Consider the following 24197-nt stretch of genomic DNA (forward strand, 5'->3'; position numbering starts at 1 on the left):
GTTAATCAACCTGAAACACAGTTTACGGAATTTCAATATGGATTTCAACACACAACATGTACTTTGGCTTAACTCGATTCCTAACGCAGTTCATTAGGGCTTGTAGCAATTACAGATGTTCTCTCGAGCTGAACCGTTATCAAACCCACATCTGTAGGGTTACAAGCGCCTACAGATGGCCAACCAAGCTGGACCCTTTATCGGACACCCATCTGCAATTGCTGTTTGGCTTAACCATTTCCTAAGGTCCGGTTACAAGTCACCAATACAGGTCAACTTGACACATATGCAAACACACGGACTCAAAGTTACCTATACAGGTCAACTTTGCTAAATCTCAAGCAAATATATCTCAAGCCACACATATAGGTCAATCTCGCAAATTCTACAGATCGACGCATAAGTCAGCAGCGTCACCTGAATCCAGCCACCTAAACAGGTCGGTCTGGCAAATTCTACAGATCGACGCATAAGTCAGCAGCGTCACCTGAATCCAGCCACCTAAACAGGTCGGTCTGGCAAATTCTACAGATCGACGCATAAGTCAGCAGCGTCACCTGAATCCAGCCACCTTAACAGGTCGGCCTGGCAAATTCGTAAACACAGGTCAACGGATAGGTCACCGTTACCTTATCCAGCCACCTAAACAGGCCGGCCTGGCAGATTCATTCACAACAAGCACAATTCATAGAACTAAACAATTAATAACCATACCAACATGCCAATCAACCTTAACTAAAACAATTCAATCATTCTCATTTATGCAATAATCAATATACAGCATGAATTCCAAAATATGCAACAATTAATCATTCAACATGACAAACGAATAAACAGTTTAATTCCTGAAAACAAAGTATCAAACAAGTCCAAGAATCCCGCACCTTATTATGACGAGCGTACCGCTTAAGCTAAGGATCGGACGTCTCGTATGGTCTCGCAAGTTCTTGCTCGACCGAGCCTACACCTATATTATACGTATACTAGGTTTAACATTGGTTCAGGATCGAGGAGTTTAATCGAGTGGTGCTAGGGCTCATACCTTCCCTATTCAATTTCTATGTTTTTGGTATCAATTCGTTCGGTTCATTATTTCTTACCAAAATCCTCTAGGTCCTCGGGACCATACAACTCTCCATTTGGTGACCATCAATCACCGGTTCACTACCTTGGTTCTCGGTTCATTTCAATTTACCGTTTGGTTAACCCTAATTTGGTCAAAACCTCAAATCGGCTGTTAAATGTTCTAAAAATTCACGATCAGGAGGCAACCCTACCGATTACAAGTCTAATTGGTCGGGTTAAGCAAATCAAATCACGATTAGGCCAACTTTCAATTTTGGCACGAAACCCTAGAAATCAGATTTCATAAATCGGAAGAAATCGGGAAAAAGAATGACAAACAAACTAGTAAGAAGTGTAGAGGAACTAGTCCTCGAGCAATTCGAGCACAAATCTCGGGTTTAAAACGAGAATCCGAGAAATCGAGAAAATTCGAGGTTTCGAAAGTAAAAAGGAGAGAAAGAAATACCAAATAGAAGGGTTCTGAGAGATCCTCGGCTGCTTTCTCGGTTCCAAACTCGATTTCTCGCAACAATCGGGAGTCTGGAAGAAACGGAAACTCACGGGATCTTTTCCTTCTCTCTTAACCGAAAATAACTTAGAATTGGGGATAATGGTGAAGTGAGAGAGAGAGAAGGTTTAATTTGGGTTTTAGGGTTAAAATTACCCTGAATGCGGATTAGCCAATCCGCACTGCGGGTTACCTAATCCGCACTCGAGACTTAGTCGGTTGTCAGCCGAATCCAGGAAAAGTCCGAGCCTACTGCGGATGAACCTGATCCGCACTGCGGTTCAATCTCATCCGCACTCACTACTTAGCCGATTTCAGGAAAATTCAGTGCAATACAGAAATTCATGAGTGCGGCTAAACTAATCCGCACTGCGGATCCCTCACCCGCACTCACTACTTAGTCATATTTTTGTCAAAATTCCAGAAAAATCCTGAGCCACTGCGGATGAGGTTGATCCGCACTGCGGTCAATCTAATCCGCACTGAGCCCATAAAGTTCCGAAATCTCAAAATTTCGACGCGGTTTCAATTCACAATTAACTTACTTATTTAGGGAAACCTTAATTAAGGTTTAAACTTCCATTTTATTAACACAATTTATCGGTTCTTCCTTTTAAATCATTTCAATTTAATTGTAAAAATTTCGTAACGTAACATTTAGTCAGGAGTAGGCACAAAATATTGATAAGAATATTCTTGATGAATTGAAACGGAGTAGTGGATGGGATCTAAAAATTCATGGTACGATCGGATACGTCACTGCATGACACGCTTCCATCACGGCACGTGTGCCAGTTACGTGTCGTGACCATTCACATGACGTGACCATTTTTCGAAAATTTAACACAACAAGGTACATCACGCAAAAAATTTGGTCATGGCACGACACAACACATGATCACGTGTAATTAATATCATTATATCTTAATCGAATGATAAATCTTAAATAAACTAACCTAATTATGAAAAAAATATATTTAAATGTGACAAACGTGATCGGTCATATTTGGACACGTCATGTATGGTTACAGTGTGCCATGGCCACAGCGTGATTAACATGTTGTGACCATTTACGTGTCATGATCATCCTTTTAAATTTGATCAAAGCACGACAAGACACGCGATCCAAGTTACGGCGTGACTAGTCACGACACGGTACGTATTTATATCCTTAGTAGCGGACCTCTTTTTTCTCCTAACAAATCAATGATTATTTTAAGTAGAGTACCGAATCGGACTGCATCTTTTCTTTTTTCTTTCTTTTATGCGAATCGATCTGAGTTGACTTCTTTTCCTCACAATTTTTTTCTACTGGATCGTAAATTAAATTCAGGAGTATGCATTATATCCATTCAGGGGTAGACACAAGTATAAAATACTACTGGGTCTAAAAAGATTTTGAATTTAGCGATAAGCAAGTGCACTTGCCTGCCCCTGACCCTTCATGGGTCCGCCAATGAGTATAAATCATATCCATATTCACTAACTATCCGTATTTGAATATTCTTTTGAAGGACCGTATTTGAATATTCCTAGGTATGATCCTTTGAATTTTCACAATTCGCATACCAACGATCATACAGTTTGGAAAATTAAAGGAACCAAACTATTTATTTGATCTATTTGGCCTCTGCCCAAATGGACCAAAATATCGGTTCGGTTCGGTTCCTCTAATCGCCTCTATAGGAATCAAATTAATAGTTCAGTCCCTATAATTTTCAAATTTTTTGTGGATTGGTTTCCAAAAACTTACGGGTATTATAGGACCGAACCACTCATTCGGTCACTATAAAAATAATTCATCTGCTTTTCGATAATTTAATTTTTATATACCTAGAAGCACACAATTTTGGCGAAATTCTTACAGATCATGTAAAATGTGACTTGAAATATTTAAACAAACAATTTTTTTGTTTTGAAAAACTTGGTAGCGAAAATCACAAACTTCACATGGTATCCAATGAAATTTGTTGGAGTTGATGAACTGTGAAAAAGAGGGCATGCGGACGAGGATCCCAAAGGGAATCTATAAAATTGCGGCTCTACGTTTTCTTTATTGTTATATTAAATCAATTTAAGAAATTATTGGTCTTGTTCATTAAATTAATGATGTCCATTGTTTTACTATCAAGTCCTTAAGCGTATATATGCATACTGGTATTAAGATCTATCTTGATTGCAATCATCGGTATTGCTTTCTTTAGCCTTTCATTTTAATTTTTAATTTTAATTTTAATTTTGAGGTATATCAGAGGGACGCTGATATCTTACATTCATACTGGTATTTACTAGGTAAGTTTGGATTGTGCAAGGATTAGTGAAAGAATAGTGATTTTTGAGTTAGTGGTTAAGAATAGTGCTAATTTGAGTGGTTTAAGAATAGCGCTAACTTTGAACTATTCAGGTTAGTAAAAATATCGTTTGAGTTGTATATTTGGAATAACGATGGAGGGAATGACTAAAATAATGATTAAACTAATATAATATTTAAACTAATATTATATACATTTAAATTGATTTTTTTAATACTAACCTAACATTTTATTTAATACTAATTTAATATTTTATTTAATTCTATATAATCTAATCTAATATGATATTATATTTATTTAATACTAATCTAATATTTTATTTAATATTAATCTAATATTAAAACTAATATTATATTACATTTAACATTTAAACTAATATTATATTACATTTAACAATTAAACTAATATTATATTACATTTAATACTAGTCTAATCTAATCTGATATTATATTTATTTAATACTAATCTAATAATTAAGTTAATATTATATTACAATTAATATTTAAACTAATATTTTATTTAATACTAATCTAATATAATATTTAAACTAATATTATATTACATTTAACATTTAAACTAATATTTATATTACATTTAATATATAAACTAATATTATATTATATTTAATATAATATTTTATTAAATACTAATCTAATATGATAATATATTTATTTGATACTAATTTAATATTTAAACTGATATTATATTACATTTAATATTTAATTTTATATTATATTATATTTAATCTAACATTTTATTTTATATTAATCTAATTTGATACTATATTTATTCAATACTAATTTATTATTTAAAATAATATTATATTATATTATATTTAATATTTAATCAAATATTTTATTTAATACTAATTTAATATTTAAACTAACTCTAATTGAGAGGAATGAAAACTATTTTTTTAATTAATATCACTAATCCCACTAGCTCTATTCTTGCTAATTCACCATTTCTATGGGTTAGTAGAATAAAGATATTCTTGAGCTAATCTAATTTTCTAATTTAAGTTTGGATCACCCAAGGTTAAGAATAGTGAAGCTAACTCAAGGTTAGCTCTATTCTTGTCCCATCCAAACGCAACCAAAATATCAGGAGATTGCAGCTTGTCTGTATTTGATGTCTCATTTAAAATAATTGCTGGACATTTTTTTTAATTACTACAATCACTATACTAAATATATATGGTTATCACGAACATAACAAAATTTGTTGGTTAGCGTTAAATAGAATCGAATTTTTGTTGATATCAATAAATGAATTTATCACATTTGTTTTACATCGGACGAATGAATACACAGATTGTTTTTATAATCCAAGTCTGAAATAACAGCAAAAACAATACCTATTGGAAGCAAAAAAACAATTTTATCGGATGTAAAATTTACATATAATTTTTTATATAATTTAGAGTAAAATAATATAATATTGTAAAATTGATCTTATTCTCTAATTAAAAAAAGGAAATACGATTGATCCTCATAGTTCGAAAGCTGGCTCCGTCCTTTTAGAGGCTACAGTGAGCTGGGTTTTCCAACAATTATCGGGTCAAAATTTATTTGATTTTTGGACTAAGCAGTTTGATTCGCGTCAATATTCGTACAAACAATTTGAATCTGCATTAATAAAATAAATCCGGACCTTAATATTGTACCAAAATTTGAAGTTCAGTTATTAATTTGTTGAAATCAAGAGAGCATTAAATATATTTCATATATAGATAAGATGATACATATACCTAGGAAGAGAGAGGGACAAATTTATAAGATAAATAGTATATAAGAGTCTAAGTTAGTGGTCTTCTGGGGCCAACCCCAAATTTCGACAAAGAAATAGAAAAATAGTAAACACACTATATATACTACAGTGATCTATCAAGCATGTGTCTATAGATCTGCTGACACATACAGATATCGATCAAAAGTAACAAATAATTAACTAGAGGAATAGAAAGATGTGAAAATATATCTGAAGCCCATGTTGACACAAACATTGCGACTAATCATGTACTTAACTTAATTGAACTTAATAAGATGCATCTAACTAAGATTTTAAATCTTTTGTAACTTTCGAGAGAAAATTAATCTTTTTTTTGGTCAAACTCATATTGGGATTACCAAAGGCAGGATAATTAATTAGTAGATTAACAAAAAAATTGGATGAGATATAATTAATTTTATAATTATTTTTAGTATTAGATATTTTTAAGAAAAATATAGAAATAGTTTGGAGAAATTCTATAATTTTTAATATCAGGTGTAGGTGCCAAATTCTATAATTTTTGAAAATTAAATATATTTTTATTACTACTTTTGGAATATATATATATATATAGAGAGAGAGAGATAGGCTATGGTGCATTGCAATGCATGGAGGGGTTTGTGCATTGGACCATAAATCTAAAATTCAAAATCCAAATGGCCGATCCAAACCGTTCATCTTGTTCTCCATATTAATATGTGCTTGGAGACCAAATTTTACATTTTTCTGAATTTATTTACTATTTATTAAGTATTTTACAAAATTGTTGATCCAACGGTGGCTGCTGATTTTACTGTTTTGTTAAGCCACCGTTGGATCAACAATTTTGTAAAATACTTAATAAATAGTAAAAAAATTCAGAAAAATGTAAAATTTGGTCTCCAAGCACATATTAATATGGAGAACAAGATGAACGGTTTGGATCGGCCATTTGGATTTTCAATTTTAGATTTATGATTCAATGCACAAACCCCTCCATGCATTGCAATGCACCATAGCCCATCTCTCTCTCTGTATATATATATTTAAAATTTTATTTGTCCATCTCTTCGTCCACTTGATTTTGCCCCTGCATGACTCCACTTGATCTTCGCCTCTGCATGTCTGACATCTCATCAATTAGGAAAAAAAAGACAAAAGGAGAGAAACAAATAGGAGAGAGAAAGTTGGCTTTAATTAACGAGAAGAACAAATTTATATTTTGATAATGTTAAAAATCTTTAAAATTAAAACTTAAATTTAGAATCCGACGTCGTTTGCGCAATCTATGAAAAATATATGATAACATTTGGTATATGTTTCATCGTATTTCAAGTGAGTCAGAATTTCAATAATCTAAAATTAACGGCTCGTGATGCATCATCAAACAATATTTATAAAAATATACAAAATTTAAAATTTAAGAAGAGGGTATACTTTTATTTTATGATAATTATTAATTCGATTTTAAGTATTATGACTCAATAATTGTTTCTGTTAACGTCAAAAATATTTTTTGTTTTTAGTGACAACTTTACCAAACACTTGATTAATTAATTGATTAAACTTCTACTTTTCTCAAGTCTTGTAAATGATAACTTGATTAGTTGGCATGCTTTGTTACATAGCTTTCATGAACAATTAATACAGGGGATGTGAAAAACTGTAACATGTCACGCGTTTCATTGAAGTGACTAGAAGTGGGCTCAATTCTTTTAGGAAAAAGAGATCATACTATATTCATCCACTGCTCTAGCAGTAAAAACAAAAATAAACCTCTGAAAAAATAGCAAAGTGGCAAACAAGTACACATGTCAGGGTTCATTCCATGGTGGGGATATAATATAAAGTAGCATAGTCGCCATGACGGTGTCCCACAAATTTATTTCTCGAACAAGTACAACCGATTGATAAATGAAATGTTAAACCAACTACACTGTACATAAAAGGGTAAATTTTGAGCTGTTATTAATATGAAGGAAAACATATTATAATTTCATGCATTAATTCTATTGTGTGGTTAGTCATCATGGTTTAAAAAAGCAGACAACAACTCAAAAGCATACAAAAAATATTGTACCGTACGTACGTGTATTGTTTTAATTTGGAGGCAATCATACAACATAAATTATTAACAAAATTATACTCAAATGAACAAGCCTTTTTAATGCTGAGCCCATTCGTGGGGGTTTAATTAACTTAATACAAAAAACAACTCAATAGCACTAAAGAATTAATCATTTATTTAACTAACTCCAACTCACACCACATATACATCAATTTTTAAGTTAGGACTTGGCAGGCAGCAATTATAAAACCAAGAAAAATAAATTATCATTTTCCTTGGTACAGGTACACAATCTATTGTCCTTTGAGCTACAAGAGAAGAAAAAAAAAACCTACAAATGATGGTATAATATACAAGGTGAGGTGAAAGGGCAAACTATACACATCTAAAATATTGCAATTTGTAACCCATCAGGAGACAAACCTTCATTAAAAAATCATTATACCATGATCTACAGCCTTTATCTCTACTCCTTATAAGCCAACCAAGGAGGTCCATGCTTGCACCTCCAAACCCTAAGTAAACACTTCCAAGGAAAAGGAGACATATTTGGATAAATAGATTTGAGAAATACAATAAAAATGACTGGATTCGGTTCACCATGCGGCGCATGCAAATTCCTCCGGCGAAAGTGTGCCAGAGGATGTGTATTTGCCCCTTACTTTTGCCATGAGCAAGGCGCAGCACACTTTGCGGCAATACATAAGGTTTTCGGTGCAAGTAATGTGTCCAAATTGCTTATGCATCTGCCCGTAGCTGACCGCCCGGAGGCGGCGGTGACCATTTCTTATGAGGCGCAGGCACGTCTTCAAGATCCTATATATGGTTGTGTCTCTCATATATTTGCTCTTCAGCAACAGGTGAAATTTGTTCCTTGATTTCATTTCATTGTTAGAATGGATATGATATTGGTAACTATTTCCAAAAGTGCATATATATGGGAGTTCTGCAGTTTTCAATTTTGTGCCATGAATTCAAATTTTTGTTACCTTATACATGCCCTAATTGAATGAAATCAAATGAGTTTTAAATTATAAACGAGATATTTTATTAATGGCTATGCAATTCACTTCAGAAAATTATCACTTGAAGTACAAAAGTACACTTTATACTTTATAATTAAGGTAACAAAAATTGATCATTTCAGACAATGTTCATCTGAAAGAAACATATAAAAAAAATCTTTTAAAGTAAAGGATCCTGCGATCGAAAGTCAAGAGGCATTTTATTTTGAAGTAGCTACCTTTGATAATTTGATGAACAATTAATGATTTCCGTTTAGTCATATAATATACAGTTTTTTTCTGGTAAGCTGAGAAATCAACAATTCCTGAATAATCATATCGATCTGTCAAATCTTCCTGTTACATAATAGTTATTGCAATTATTGCCTGCCCCATACTATTATTAGTTAAATATATCAAACTAACATATGTTTTCTCTTCTATAATCAGGTGATGAATCTGCAAGCGCAAGTAGCCACACTAAAAGCCCAACAAGCACAAGAGCAAGAGACTAATTTCCCAACTCCAAATCAAACAATGAATGGATCAGGCAGTACATCATCTGCAATTCATTCTCCACCATTTAATGGCGACGACTTGAATAACAGTTACAACAATCTTCTCTTTGATTCAAACTTTGTGCAATCCATGCAACAATTCAACCATGATTCATCTACAGTAGATGTGCCGACATGTATTGAACAAGGACTTGTATACCGGGATGGTGTACTAGAAGAACTTCAATCAGTTGCTTATGGTTATTTCCATGGCCAGTGATATAATAATTTGATATAGCATGTTTCTATTAGATATAACTAGGTTTTAGCTTCTGTCATCATGAGCATGCATGAAGCTTATATTTTAGAAACAGATTCATGTGTGGGTATTTAGTTAGAGTGCTATATTTTGGTCGTCTGGTGGCAGGTGTTAGTACTAAGTACTAAGTTCGTTCATTCTCTCATTGTTTGTATGATTGAAGCTATAAAAAAAAATACAAATTCTTCCATAGTCCTACTTGTTTTATAATTTCTCTAGAAAACCTAATCTTTAACTGTTGATTCAATTATTGCACTGGGACACAACACAATCTTAAAATAAGCGCCAAAGCATTTTTAAAGAATCTAAACTTGAAATTTAATTTGCCTCTTGGAAGTTGGTTTTTTGAAGCTTAATGTTCAACTATTATTATTTTTGTTTCTCTTTCATTTATAAAAAAAACTATTCTTTTTTCTTCTGCCTGTTCTTATTCAACTTGTTTCAATCATAAAACAATTGGGATTGAACTGGGCAGCAGTTTGGGGTCCTTTTATTATATGTGCACATCTATTTTTCTTTCTCTCGCTTCATTTTTATTCTTCCAGTATACATTGTGAAAAGCTGCAAAATCCAGCTCAAAACATATATATGTTAGCAAATATTAGATCGATAATGTATACATATTGCCTATAATTAATTTACTCATAAGTAGATTTATGACACAACCTTGTCAAAATAGGTTAGTTAATCCCCGAGAAGATTACTGTGCCGGAATGAATTATTTTTTGTGTGTGTTTGTGTGTGTGCATGGGGGGGAGGGGGTGTTGCCAGACGACTAACAATTTAAATACGAACTGTATTTGCATTGGATATCTGGTGATTAGGAAAAAAAAGTTTGTTGAAACTAATAATTAATTGACCTAGCTAGCCCATGATATATGTGTACTTCCAATGTTTTATTATTATCCTATCTGCTTTCTGCATATTAGATATATATACAAATAATTGCGTAAACAAAGCATCTTTTGCTAAAGTGATATATATATATATATATATATATATATATATATAGAGTACGGCTAACGCGCTTCCTCTAGCATATGGGCCGAAATACTTCCGGTGGAAATTTAAAATTTCAAAATCCAAAAAGTCGATCTGAACCGTTCATCTGCTTCTCCATATTAATATCTGCTTGGAGACCAAATTTTACATTTTTCTGAAATTTTTTACTATTTATTAAGCCACTTTGAAAATCGCTGATCCAATGGTTTTACTGTTTTGTTAAGCCACCGTTGGATCAGCGATTTTCAAAGTGGCTTAATAAATAGTAAAAAATTTCAAAAAAAATGTAAAATTTGGTCTCCAAGCAGATATTAATATGGAGAAGGAGATGAACGGTTCAGATCGACTTTTTGAATTTTGAAATTTCAAATTTCCACCGGAAGCATTTCGGCCCATATGCTAGAGGAAGCGCGTTAGCCGTACTTTATATATATATATATAGAGAGAGAGAGAGAGAGTATAGCTAAATTGCTACTGGTACCATTTCGACCTAAGTGTTTACGGGGACAAATTTTAGTATTTGATGTTCAAACAACAAATCCAAACGGTTAGATGTTCAATTTATATTAAACTGTGCTTGGAGACCAAATTTTACATTTTTTTGAATTTTTTTACTATTTCTTAAGCTGGTTTGAAAACCACTGTTTTTATTAAATTTCTGCAGTATTGAAAAACAACTGTTTTCAAACCAGCTTAATAAATAGTATAAAAATTCTAAAAAAATATAACATTTGGTCTCCAAGCATATTTTAATATAGATTGAACATCTAACGGTTTGGATTTGTTGTTTGAACATAAAATACTAAAATTTGACCCCGTAAGCACTTAGGTCAAAGTGCTACCGGTAGCAATTTAGCCATACTATATATTATATTATATTATATTATATGAGTCCGGCTAAATTGCTGCTGGCAGCAGTTCTGCCCAAGTGCTGCCGGGGCTATAGTTAGCCGTGTGATGTCCAAACAACAAATCCAAACCGTTAGATGTTTAATCTATATTATAATTTACTTGGAGACCAAATTTTACATTTTTTGGAATTTTTTTACTATTTATTAAGCTGGTTTGAAAACCGCTGTTTTCAGTAAATTTCTGTAGCATTGAAAACATCGGTTTTCAAACCAGCTTAATAAATAGTAAAAAAATTCTAAAAAATGTAAAATTTGGTCTCCAAGTAGATTATAATATAGATTAAACATCTAACGGTTTGGATTTGTTGTTTGGACATCACACGGCTAAATATAGCCCCGGCAGCACTAGGGCAGAACTGCTGCCAGCAGCAATTTAGCCGAACTCATATTATATTATATATATATATATATATATATATATGAGAAGGGTTCAAATGCCTCCACAATGCCTCCATTTTTTAAAACTTTAATAACTCAAAATTTAAAACTTAAAAGTCAAAATAAAACCATTAGATGTGATCTATGTTATTTTCTCTATGTGCTCATAAAAAATTATCACATTTTAATTTTGTTTTTATAGGAATCAATAAGTTCAAAAATCATCCATATTAATGCATTTTTTACAAGCTTTTGATGACAATCAAAATAAAATTTAAATGTCATAATTTTTTACACATGCATAAATAAAATGACGTAGATCATATCCAACGGTTTTATTTTGACTTTTAAGTTTCAAATTTTGAGTTATTAAAGTTTTAAAAAATAGAGACATGGTGGAGACACAAAAAATGGAGGCATTTGAATCCTCCTCTATATATATATATCAATTGCCAAGTATTAGTTCGAATGCATGCAATTATAAACAAAACACTTTTTCCCTTTCTCAAAAAAAAAAAAAAAAATTTACAATCGAGGCTTAAAGCAATTGAACTTCTCACAAGAATACAAAAAAAAAAAAATCTCGAAATTGTATTTTCTCATTGCAAAATGATATCACTGGCGAGGTCTTTCCCTCATAAAAATTGATTTTCTTTTATGGTCTCCTGCGTTTTTGGTATTTACATAGGCACATAGCACATTAAAAAATGAGCATTGTATTGCTTTGGCAAGGGTATGAAATTGTTAGAAATTTATAAAACTTGGAAAAGATATATATATAAAAAAATTCCTCTGCTTCGACTTAACTGAAAAAAAAAAAAATGAGAATCCTTGTATGATCAATATTTTAGGAACTTTAATTTAGGCATTTCATCATTTATGATATCTTTCTGGGACTTTCATTTGTTATTACTTAACAGATTCGCATTATATTAATCTTACATGATATCCTTGCCCCCTTTTCATGCAAGCCAATGCATTTTGACGGGCCAGAGAGTTATTACTAGCAATCACAAATTGGCATAGTATCTCAGTAGAGAATTTACTTCTTTTGTTTACTAATGGAGCATAATTGGAAGAATTCAAATTGATTGTTATCATTTTGAATTGGTGATATATGGTGAACATATATTCACTGAGAGACAGAAGACAATAACACAGCTCTTACAAGAGATTGTAGAACAATGAAAAACTATTCAATTTTTTTTAATTATGAATTTCATGTAATATTATATTATTTTCTTCATTTCTAACATTTGCTCAATCCTCTTGAGCAAATCTCTCTGTCAGATTGGAAAACTATTGTATATTTAGGTCTTCCAGATAAAAGAACTTCTTTTGGGGCAAAATTTAATTTCAACATAAAAACTTCAGTCCTTTCTTAGAAGTTTCAAGTGCATCAAAATTACTTAAACAACATAACAAAGAAAAGAAGTTTGCAAATGATATACTCTAGAAACCAAAAAGAAGAAGATAGAGGTAACAAAAGACAAAATTGTTGTGAGACCCAATTTGAATGGGGATCAGTGTTGGGTCTGAATACCAGAATCCAGAGGAAATAAATCTGCTGTGATTCCAATGGAATAACAGGGTCCTGTTTTTCTGATCCAAACCATTCAACTTCGTTGAGATTCGCTCAAGAAAAACTTTGAATGGTTGAGATCAGAATAACAGGGGAATCACAGCAGATTTATTTCCGAATCCAGAGGCCTTTGGTTAAGTTTCCTGTATATTCCTCCTGAGTAATTGCTGGGTTCGTTTCCAGAGACTGGGGAGTGGGGATGAGAAATAGAGAAATCCACTTTGTGCCATAGTTCTGTAGCTGATCAGCTGTGACGCTTGGAATGGTCTCGTGCAAAACGGGTATCCACAATTTGGTAGATATCGCCACTTGAAACTATGAGGATGTGAAAGGATCTATATAAATTTATATTTTATTTATGTATTACTCAGTTAAAAAAAATATTTAATCATGTTTACTCTGCTTAATTAAACATTGAAAAAATCGTCACGAAAAATTTGCTACAGACTTAGTGTAATGACATGAGTTCTGTTTCTATACAGAAATGCATGTTCAACTTTTGAGATTAACATCTAAAAGATGCTGGAAATATCAGGACATTTAATAAATAAAATGTTCACTTTGAGTTTGAGGCAAATCAAGAGTGAAAGGTGTTTGAGATTCTTTTTAAGTATATATGCATTATCGCTAAGTAACTACTAGAGTTAGGGGTGTTAATAATATCTCTTTAGCCGTTTATCCGACTTGTATTGTATTTGATAAAGTGGGTATGAATAATTTTTTTATTAGTTTATTGAGTATGGATAAGAAAGTTTTTTATTAGCTTATTAGATAGCTATAAATACGAGCTATTTTATATCCCTCATTTTATATGGCAAAAAATAATATAAAATTATATATGATAATATTTTTGTTGACAGCTAAATTATTTTATATTACATTTCATAATTGAGTAATAATTGATTGATTTATATTACATTTCATATAATTTTTTATTTAGTAATTTATGGTAAAATTAATTTGTACAATATTTCATCATTTTATTTAATTAATAATTTATATCTATTAAAATTATATGATAAAAAATTATAAATGGAATAAAAAATTATAATTTTCTTATATTTGGGAGAATTTCATATATACCACTCAAAAACTGTGAAATTATATATTTACCATCCAAATTATTGTAATTACATATTTACCATCTAAAAATCAAATTACTCACATATTTATCCAATATAATTTTAGTATATATCAAATATACCCAAAATTCAGATTAATTATGTTTAATTTTCTTAAAAGGATTAATTTAACAATCTCTCTTTCTTTACTTATAACTGTTCTCCTTTATATCAAATAGAAAAAATTAAAAACAAATATTCCAAACTGTGCCGGTAAAAAAATATAGATTCTCAAACTCAATTACTACTTTGATATCCGGTGGTGATATCAGTGTCGAATTCAGTATGAGTTATTTTGTTGTAAAAGTTGGAGTGGTTACCTTGTTTTTAGATGATCAAGGTAGAGTTGAAATCCTTATATCCGAGTCAGTTGCCCCTACTCTTCGAGTTTAAGTGGGAGAGATGAGATAATGAAAGTGTTTTAGCGAAAATAAGAAGTTACATAAAAAAGAAGAGAGGGAAATATGTGCGTAGAAGAGGAGGGACAGAGAAGGAGAAGTGACTAAATAACTTATTTATTATATTTTATATAATCTTAAACTTAAGTACTCTTATTTTTTTGATTAATTGGGTAAATACGTGAGTTATTAGATTTTTAGATGGTAAATATGTAACTATAGAAATTTGGATGGTAAATACGTAATTTCATAGTTTTCGAGTGGTATATATGAAATTCTCCCCTTATTTTGTAATGTTAGATACATGATGTATTATAATTTTATTTGTTATATTTTTAGATTAAATTATATATGCTATCAATTTATTCGTTAATTACCGTTATTTGTTTTGTTACATGTTATCTTAACGGGTTAAAATATGTATAAGTTAATATTTAATGGATAAAAGTAAGAATTTGATAAATCTAATTTTAAATTATTATGAGTATGAAAATACTTCCATCCGATTCTTATGGTTCCTATTTGCACTCCTAACTATAATGACTTTCACATTTTGCGAATTACTATGCATATTTATTTATTTATTTATTTTTATTTTGCTATCATTGAAACGGAATTAATGGGACCACACCGATCATTTGAGTTGCTGTAAGCAATTAATGAAGTTATTATATTTTTTTCCAAAAAAAGGAGCTTCAACCTTCCAGGTTATGAAAAAGAAAGAACATCTGAACACAAATACGTCATCGATTATGGTGTCACAAAATTTAATTGTAAAAAGAATGGGAAGTACGTACAAGTTATGATTAGGCGCAACAACTAAAGCACACGCTTGTGTTGTATGATCTGTATCTATGTAGGATAACGCATAGGACGATACAGTTCCAGAAAATAATTAGGCATTTCATATTAATAACAAGAGAATCTGAAACTAATCTCTAACTTAATGATTGTGTAATCATTAATATAGGAGTAGACAGCAACAAATTAACGAATTTAATTTGCTCAATTAAACATTGCAAGCTAAGTACCATTCATGTTATTTTAAATTTGGATTCAGATCAGTAGCACGTACAATCATTTTGCATCTAGTACTAATATATATATTTTAAAAATGCATCTAGCTTTAATAACTTTTTTAATCTTATTCATAAAAAAAATATATAATGTTAGTTCAAGCGAATATCCTTCATCAAAATTAGAGAAAATATTTGACTCAATGGTAAATGAATATGGCTGTCCATTTCTATTGAGTTAACAACTTAATATTAGATTTGAGAACCAGTCTTTGATTTAGTGACAAAGACAATATTCTTCCTTATAAATATTAAATAGTTGGGAGGCTTGACTTCCGATTTTTTAAATTTGACTTAGCTTTGAAAAAGTAATACTAATTTCAAAATAAATTAAAATCATACAATGATTAATTTATAAAAAAAGCCGGACAATAAATTTTAGACTTATATAAATAATTTTTCAAACTCTAAAATTACATATAATAGAAAACAATATGATTGACCGCACTAAAATTTCTATAGAGAAAAAAAAAACACACATGTTTTCTCTTTTACGAGTAGAGAATATGAAAAAAAATATGAACCCTTCGATTATAATAATTGTAAAAATAAAATAGATTCTGATAAATATGAATGTTGATGATATAATCCCATTTGCTTTAAAAAAAAAGAAAAAAAAAAAAGAATCTGGACTGGCGCTCAAAATCCCATTTGGGCTTGAACTTCATGTCAAATTTGAAGGTTCCTTTTGAGTAACACAGGCCTACTAAAGTGTCTTTTCAAATGAGAAAAAGGCCTAATTTGAAGTGACTAGAGAGTAATTAATCATATAAACCTTGTGCATTTTGGATCAGCATTGGGATTGAATAAGAATTAAAACATGTTTCCAGCATTAAACTCCCTACACTTCTCTCTTGAAATTCATGGAACTTGTTTATTCCTTGGAGAATTTATAAAGGCCCATATAACAATATGGATTTAATTTCAATGCACTGGATACATCCTACCAATTTACAATTACAATCTCAAATTGAAGAAACCAGGAAAGGAAAGCCCATTATACTTTGTGTAATCCGTTTGAATGATCTTCATCTCCACAACTACAATTGCATGTACCTTCTGTTTTTTCACAGTTTTCATTAGAAATATCTGAAGGTTTCTCTGTTCTCTGTTCTTGCACTTGATCTTTGTCTTTGCCCCATAGTACCAAATACAAACCAATTATAACAATAACTCCTCCAATTATGCTGTAATGCAATAGACAATAATGTTAGTGTGGCTTTTGTGTTTGTATAGAATAATAGATCACAACTAATTAAGATATCAAAAGTTAAAAAAAAAAAAAGCATTAAATTTCAGTTCCATCAGCCATAATTGTACTTTTTTTAAGCCATCTTTACAGTCTTTTTATTTCTTTTGCTTTACTTTTTTAAGGTTTTATTTTGTTAGCTTTTCAGTTTGACATGACAATTTTTAATCAGATTGATTGCGTTCCTTTGATATTGAACTACAATATATTTTCTGATAAACAAATTAACAACTAATTAATTTAAGAAATTATTCTCAATATTTGTGAACACTAACCTTCCAATGTATAATCTCTCGCCGAAAACAAAGTATGCTAGAACAGCCACCATGATAGTGCACAGAGGATTAAACATGGTCACAAAAACAGGTCCCTTCTCTTCTGTGCACCACAATTGTATGTATATTATCAATCCTGAGCATACCAGTCCCTACAATTTCATATATAACTCATCATATACACTACATCACAAGTACTTATAGGGCTATTGGTACTCTATAAGAACAATTAGGTACTGTATGAGATGCTATAACTATCTGACTAGCAGGCCTATAAAGATTAAAAATTGGAAATTTAAGATAAAATATCAGATTTGTTTTCCTGTGAACGTACGGTGTAAATTATGCTCCATAATTTCACATCAAATCCAATAATCCACACTTCAGGTTTACGCTCAATGCATGCTGTAAAGATGGCTGATTGGGCTCCACCAATCAGTGACATCCAAGCAGTCAAGGATAGCTGAGCAGGATATCTTTTTAAAGTCACCGCCTACATCACGCAATTAAACAAGCAAAATAAGCTTTCAATTAAAACTGAGCTTACCTTTCTTACCAGAAAAGAGTGCGCTAATACATGTACTTCTCAGTAATTTAATTTAACATTAACAGATTTTTTTTTCTGGTTTTTTTCGAAATTATTTTGTTACGTACTTTATGGGAATGTAAAGGCTCTGAATACTCTTTATTTTTTTCATTTGGTTTCTTCTTTCGAATTATAAATATGTTGACTCAGCTCTTTGTCCACTTTGGATGGTACTTTTGTAAGGATCATTCATTTTTCATAAGAGTTAAAGCATTAATTAAAAATTCTCCTTTTTTTGCAAGATTTAAAAGATTGTTTATTAATTAACTAGCTTATTTTCTCTTTCATACATATTGTTGGTTGTAACTTCTTTTTAAGAGCAACTAGATTTTCATTTTTTTCTGGGTATACCTGCATGATGTACCATATAGACCATGAAATACAACTTGCAATGGTCAAAAGAGCTCCTTTTAACCAGTCCTCATGTATGGTACCTCCTCCTATGTGCCCTATACCGTGCCATAGATTTTTTACAGCTGGCCCCTTGTATAAAGTCATAATTGTAACACCAGCCAGAGAAACTATGGTGCCAAGTATCTTTGCTATCCCTCTTGCACTCTTTGCATCTAGATACTCCAGCCTTGAATGATAAAAAGCTATTACTTTTTAAGAAATTTAAATAGATGTAGATACATGTTATGTCGTAAGTTGCTTGTAAAAAAAATTAGATTACTTTACCTAAGTAGAATGGCAATAACAAATGTCATTGAAGCAACGGTATTCACCATCGAAGAAACAAATGTCGGAGATGTATATTTTAAACTTGTGAAGTACATGTTCAGTGTCAAACTAACCCTGTTTAACCATAACATGATTATAATCATCAAATACATATAGCTAGTTAGCATTTATTCAATATACAATGTAAATTTTGAAATATTCTTACCCGAGAAGTGATAGCACTGATATCTCGAGAAAGAGTGCCCATGTCATCTTCGGTCTAATTTTCCTATAAGATGCCAAAAGTTAAATCATAATTCAATCAGTAGCATATGCTTCTTTCTTTAAAAACCAATGGGTACATCAGTATACCTTTCAAGGAAATATGCAAAAGGCCCCACGACCACAGCCGCAAGTATATGTCTGTATGTTATGTAAATATACGGGTTAAGGCCACGGTTAAATGCCGCCTCAGTAATAAAATACAAAATTGTATATCCCATTTGTGCCAATGTCATGAGGATATGTGCTTTGTATTTCCTAAAACCCAAACTCTGGAACCCCATCTCTCTGCTTTCTAGTATAGAACTAAAAACTATATTTTGCAAAATGAATACAGTGTGCTAAAGAGTGCTCTCTTGGTTTCATATATAGAGGTTGGCACTTGGCAATGTGCAGTGGTGTAATACCAACCACGTACACTTAAATGCACACTTGAGATTTCTAATTAAATATTATAGTGAAGTACATGATATATATATGGTGTGCTGGAAGATACGCCAATATGTAATTCCTTTCATGTTGCTTGAGAATTATTCTGGCTTTATACAATGCATCTGGCAAGTGGAATATTTGTAGCATGAGTATCAGAGAACTTCTATTTTAATGATGCACTATTATTCACCTTTTTAATTAAAAAAGACAATTTCCTATTGTGTTTGGCCACTGGAACTTGCATTTGCCTGTGGTAAAGATTTTAACAAATCAGTTTTGGCTTCATGCAGCGCACTAGCTATAGAATCAAAACAGTATTGCAATGGTTTTGGAGCTGCATGAAGTCAAAACAGCTCTGTTAAATTATTTACCCTATATATTGTTTTGCCTTTTGGCTTTACATTATGGTCCTTGCTCGGCTTTTTTTTTTATTAAAATAATAAACAAAGTTTTATACTCTTTTGGCCATTAAAATTTTTCATTTACCAAAATTTACATCTTGCACAAGCGGCAAGATTCTGTAGTGATTCCAATGTCTCTCCCCAATCAACCTTCTTTTCCCTTGTTATGTTTACCATTATATATATTCAGAATACAATGAAACCTCTACAAATTAAGAAACACCTGGTGCATCTTTTTATGATTTAAATGCCTCTTGAAAATCAGATGGTCTAATAACAAAAGCAATATTCAGCGTGTCTGTGTAAAAGATCACAAGTTCAAAACATGAATAGAAATCTATAATATTTAATAGTTGAATAGTTTGATCTCTAACTTTTACAAAAAAAAAGAAGAAGAAGAATTAAATACTCTGTGTGACTGGTGATATATTATACCTTGAAACAAAATTTAAGTATTTAGTACTATTTACATAAAAATTGGATGTTGAAGTCTATTGAATCAGCTGCCTCCAAACTCTTTCACTTTGTATTTAATAAGCCATCTTAATTTTGAAAAAAAATGTTTGATTGGAACAACTGATCTTTTTTTGGGCCAAATATATTTTTATAATAATTTAATACATCTCTTTTATAAAACAGAATTAATTATATTTTGTCACCTAACTCTTTTACTTTATTATATAGTTCTGTAGTGCTTTAATTTGGCTATTTTATTGTTCACCAAATTTTATATAAGAGCAAAGTTATTGTGTGTTGTAGATGCAAAATTTATCAAATTAGTTTCAAACGATAAATTTAAACCGTTGATCAATCTACTTCATGAGTAATGAGTGTATACATATGTAAAATTTGAATTCATTTAGTACAAAGTCAAGCAGAAGAAAAAAAAATGAACTTTCTGTAAAGTTATTTTATAAATTATTTTATATATTTTTTTATTTTTTTTAACCGCTTGACTTTATACTAAATGAATTATGCTAACTTTGCTCTATATACAAAGTAGCTTTATACAAAATCATGTGGAAATAAGATTTTATAGTGAAGAATGAATTTAACTTTTAAACTGATACAAATATTATCAAATAGAATTCAACATAAAAATTTGCATAAATAATTAATAGATAATCATGCAATAATAAATTTATTTCATATAAGTATGCATACATCACACATTGATTTATATTTAATAGAAAAAATAAATAATTTTCAGCTGTACTATTAAATTGATAATTAATGATTGAACCAGCGCTTGTTTTTTTTTTTAATGATTTGATATCTCTTAGAGCGTTTTAAACTTTTAATGCTCAACCATCTTTATAACAATTAGTATCCTTTTCTACCGAAATTTTTTTAGTTACCACCTCAAACTTTCAAAATTCATATCTTACCACTGTTTTCTCAAAAATTCAAAACTTACCAAATGTGCAGACTTCAATTTTTTTAATAGAATATAACAAAAGAGGAATGCAAAATCTAGTCTGCGTCCGTAGCAAGTTCTGAATTTTTTTAGGAAATAGTGGTAATGTGTAAATTTTGAAAATTTCAGGTGGTAACTAATAAAAATTTCGGCCTTTTTCAAAGATATGTTTCTGCAAATTAATCACTTAAATAGCATCAGTACTGATTCTACTGAATTTCCAATTTACAAATAATTATGATGAGATGGGGATAGCCACTATGCCTAGCCAACTAAGTTAATGCCTTGCCGACTCGGATTCTCTTTTCTTTCTCTTTTTTTTTTTAATTTATTTATTTATAATGCGGCACCTTTTAATACCCAGAGACCTAGCTAATAGTAACAAGATTTTAGAAGAGAATCTATTAAGTTAAAGCTTCACATTTTAATATCGGTGGATAATGTGGTACGTGCATTAGCAATTTTGATCGTGACTACACAATTTGATTGTTTCTTGGTGCTTCCACTTTGTGTTTTGTTATGTTTAAATTTGTTCAAACAGTTCAAAGTGAGCACAGAGAATAATTATTGTATAAAACTTCCTATCATTTGAGCCACAATATTGTGTCTAAAACTGGCAGTTCGATTTTGCTTGTTTCATTTTAGTGTCAATCATGATTATTCGGAACAATTTCATACAGACTGACGCAACAAGGGAGCTGTCTCATGTAATTTCATTTTATGAGGGGATGATAATATTAGTTTTTGTAAAATAATATAATTTTTGAAGGACAATAATGAAATCCCTCTATCCCTGGACTGACAAAAAAATGGAAGCCAGATATACCGGTAATTGAAGTTCAACCTAAAATAAAAATTTCAGTTATTGAACTAGTAAAGTGAACCTAAATAAGTCGAAATATTTTTCATTTTGTTTTGCCTCACCTATCTCAAAATAAAATAAAGTAATGGAAATTAACTTAATTTGTAGTTTAAGCCGTCAGCTGATATATAATGAATTTTAAAAGATCTTGATTTCAAGATTTATTGAACACAATATAATGAGAGAGACTTCCCTATCACTAAAAAAACATACAATTTCTTTTGCTTTTAACCTCAAGCATGAGAATTCTTAAAAAAGAGAAAAAAAAACAGCTCCAAAATAATTAAATATTGGTATCCTAGAACAGATCTTAGTATGGACTATAGGGGTTGCAACGATCTCAATATTTTTGATAATTTATTATGCGTTAGATGGGGAAAACTTAATAGCCTAAATTTTTTCTCTGAAATTTCATACAAGTTATCATACATTATCCCGAAATTTTTAAATATACCATGGTTCAAAAAAAGATAAACCCAAACACCATTTTTTTGAAAATTTTCGAATTTTGACACGGCCGCATCCCGAGGGAGCAGCCACCCTGTTTTCAGTTCAAAGTCACATGAGAAAAAAGCAAAAAAAAAAAAATGGGCCGCTTCCCCTAGATGCGGCCCGCAGAAAAGTGGCCGCATCTGGGCGATGCGGTCATGTCAAAATTAGAAAATTTTCAAAACCGGGGTGTTTGGGTTTATTTTTTTTGGGATGATGGTATATTTAAAAATTTCGGTACATTATCCACCGAAAAATAAATATTGGTTGAGCTTTTTCACTGTTGATATCAGTGGAAAAGGGAAATTAACAAAATAGAAGAAGAGAAGTAGGGGATAAAAATGTTATTAAATATAATTCATCTCCTCTATATTTTTATTTTTAAAATGTAGGCGCGATGAATGATGAATTAATCTACCCATTTTCTTCTTTTTCATAAATTTATGGAGCATGTAACAACCAATTTGTTAGGAGAGATAGTAGGGGAGGGATCTGAATATTTTAGGAGCATTTTTAATATTACTAGCTGAATTTTTAAAGACCTGAGTAGTTCGATTCAGTCCAAACAAGGTTACAAGGGTCGCTTGATCCAAGTAATACACCTCTAAATAATTTTCTATATCAATATATTTTAGTGGAAAATTTTCCACTAACTCTAAAAAAAAAACAACCAATTTGTTTTCTCTCCTTCTTATCTTATCTTTTATTTTTTATGAAACACATCCTTAATGTTAATGTGCAATAAGCACCGTGCCATATAGTTGGTGCCAGGCTGTAAAGATAGTAAATTTAAAACCAAATTTATGATTTTGTATCATTTGGTGCGGCATTTATTTTTAAATGCGTAGTGGGTGAGACAAGCTTGCCTGACAAGGCTCCAAGGGGTATAATTAGGCACTTTTCATCAAAAAGACAAACGAAATAATTTTTAGTGGAGAACACTATCTTTATTGAAGGTTTGGTAAGGTGACTTCCATGTAAGCCAAATGAATTATTCTTTCACAATTTGACTTAAACACAGCTTTCCACCTTGTGTGTGTGTGTGTGTGTGTGTTTTTCCCTCTTTTTGGTCTTTTGTTTCCAGAATTGGTCATGGTCCATGCCTCCATCCAAACATGGATACATGGATTTGTTGTTGTGCATATCTCACTAAAATTGGCAAAGAATACTTTTTCTAGTAACATATATAATATGTTAATCAATTATGTTTTCGTAATTTTCAAAATACGCACAAACAAAAACTATTCAATTTTTTTTTTAAAAAAATGAAAAATTTCTAGTGTACCCATACAAAAATCCAAAATAGTGAAAATCCCCGTAAAAACAACATAATATCCAATATCCCCATATAAACTTCACATCCTATCTTTTATCCCCATTTATTTATTTAAGTTTTTATTTAATTATTTTAAAATTAAAATTGACTAATATACCCTTGTATGTCCTCTCTCCTTCTCCTTTATACCCAAAATTAGTTTGACGCTCTTGTGTACCGCTCATATTAGTGAACCAGTTTACCCCATAGTTCCAACGAATCAGCTTATGAAAATC

At 30.9% G+C, this 24197-nt stretch overlaps 2 protein-coding genes across 2 annotated transcripts; one reads left to right on the plus strand and one right to left on the minus strand.

Moving 5' to 3' along the window:
* The first annotated feature begins 8211 nt into the window (after positions 1–8211).
* On the plus strand, positions 8212–9714 carry LOC144567531 (LOB domain-containing protein 29-like). The gene is made up of 2 exons (XM_078317695.1): positions 8212–8565; positions 9160–9714. Exons 1-2 carry the CDS (start codon positions 8287–8289, stop codon positions 9484–9486), a joined length of 606 nt encoding a protein of 201 aa, XP_078173821.1. The 5' UTR covers positions 8212–8286; the 3' UTR covers positions 9487–9714.
* Positions 9715–16646: 6932 nt separating this feature from the next.
* LOC144567735 (WAT1-related protein At4g08300-like) lies at positions 16647–19401 on the minus strand. The gene is made up of 7 exons (XM_078317898.1): positions 19136–19401; positions 18990–19052; positions 18782–18898; positions 18455–18683; positions 17852–18010; positions 17518–17669; positions 16647–17180 (listed from the first exon to the last, which is right to left on the minus strand). Exons 1-7 carry the CDS (start codon positions 19327–19329, stop codon positions 16991–16993), a joined length of 1104 nt encoding a protein of 367 aa, XP_078174024.1. The 5' UTR covers positions 19330–19401; the 3' UTR covers positions 16647–16990.
* Positions 19402–24197: the final 4796 nt, after the last annotated feature.

Source organism: Carex rostrata, chromosome 16, assembly GCF_964058835.1.
Source record: "Carex rostrata chromosome 16, lpCarRost1.2, whole genome shotgun sequence".
NCBI lineage: Eukaryota > Viridiplantae > Streptophyta > Magnoliopsida > Poales > Cyperaceae > Carex > Carex rostrata.

Bases quoted from the DNA above. Each gene is read 5' to 3' on its own strand.
- LOC144567531 (XM_078317695.1), top strand. From the start codon at position 8,287: ATGACTGGATTCGGTTCACCATGCGGCGCATGCAAATTCCTCCGGCGA. The intron at 8,566-9,159 runs GTGAAATTTGTT...TTCTATAATCAG, and splicing joins TATTTGCTCTTCAGCAACAG to GTGATGAATCTGCAAGCGCA.
- LOC144567735 (XM_078317898.1), bottom strand. From the start codon at position 19,329: ATGGGGTTCCAGAGTTTGGGTTTTAGGAAATACAAAGCACATATCCTC. The intron at 19,053-19,135 runs GTATACTGATGT...GGCATCTTATAG, and splicing joins TTTGCATATTTCCTTGAAAG to GAAAATTAGACCGAAGATGA. The intron at 18,899-18,989 runs GTAAGAATATTT...ATGGTTAAACAG, and splicing joins TCAGTGCTATCACTTCTCGG to GGTTAGTTTGACACTGAACA.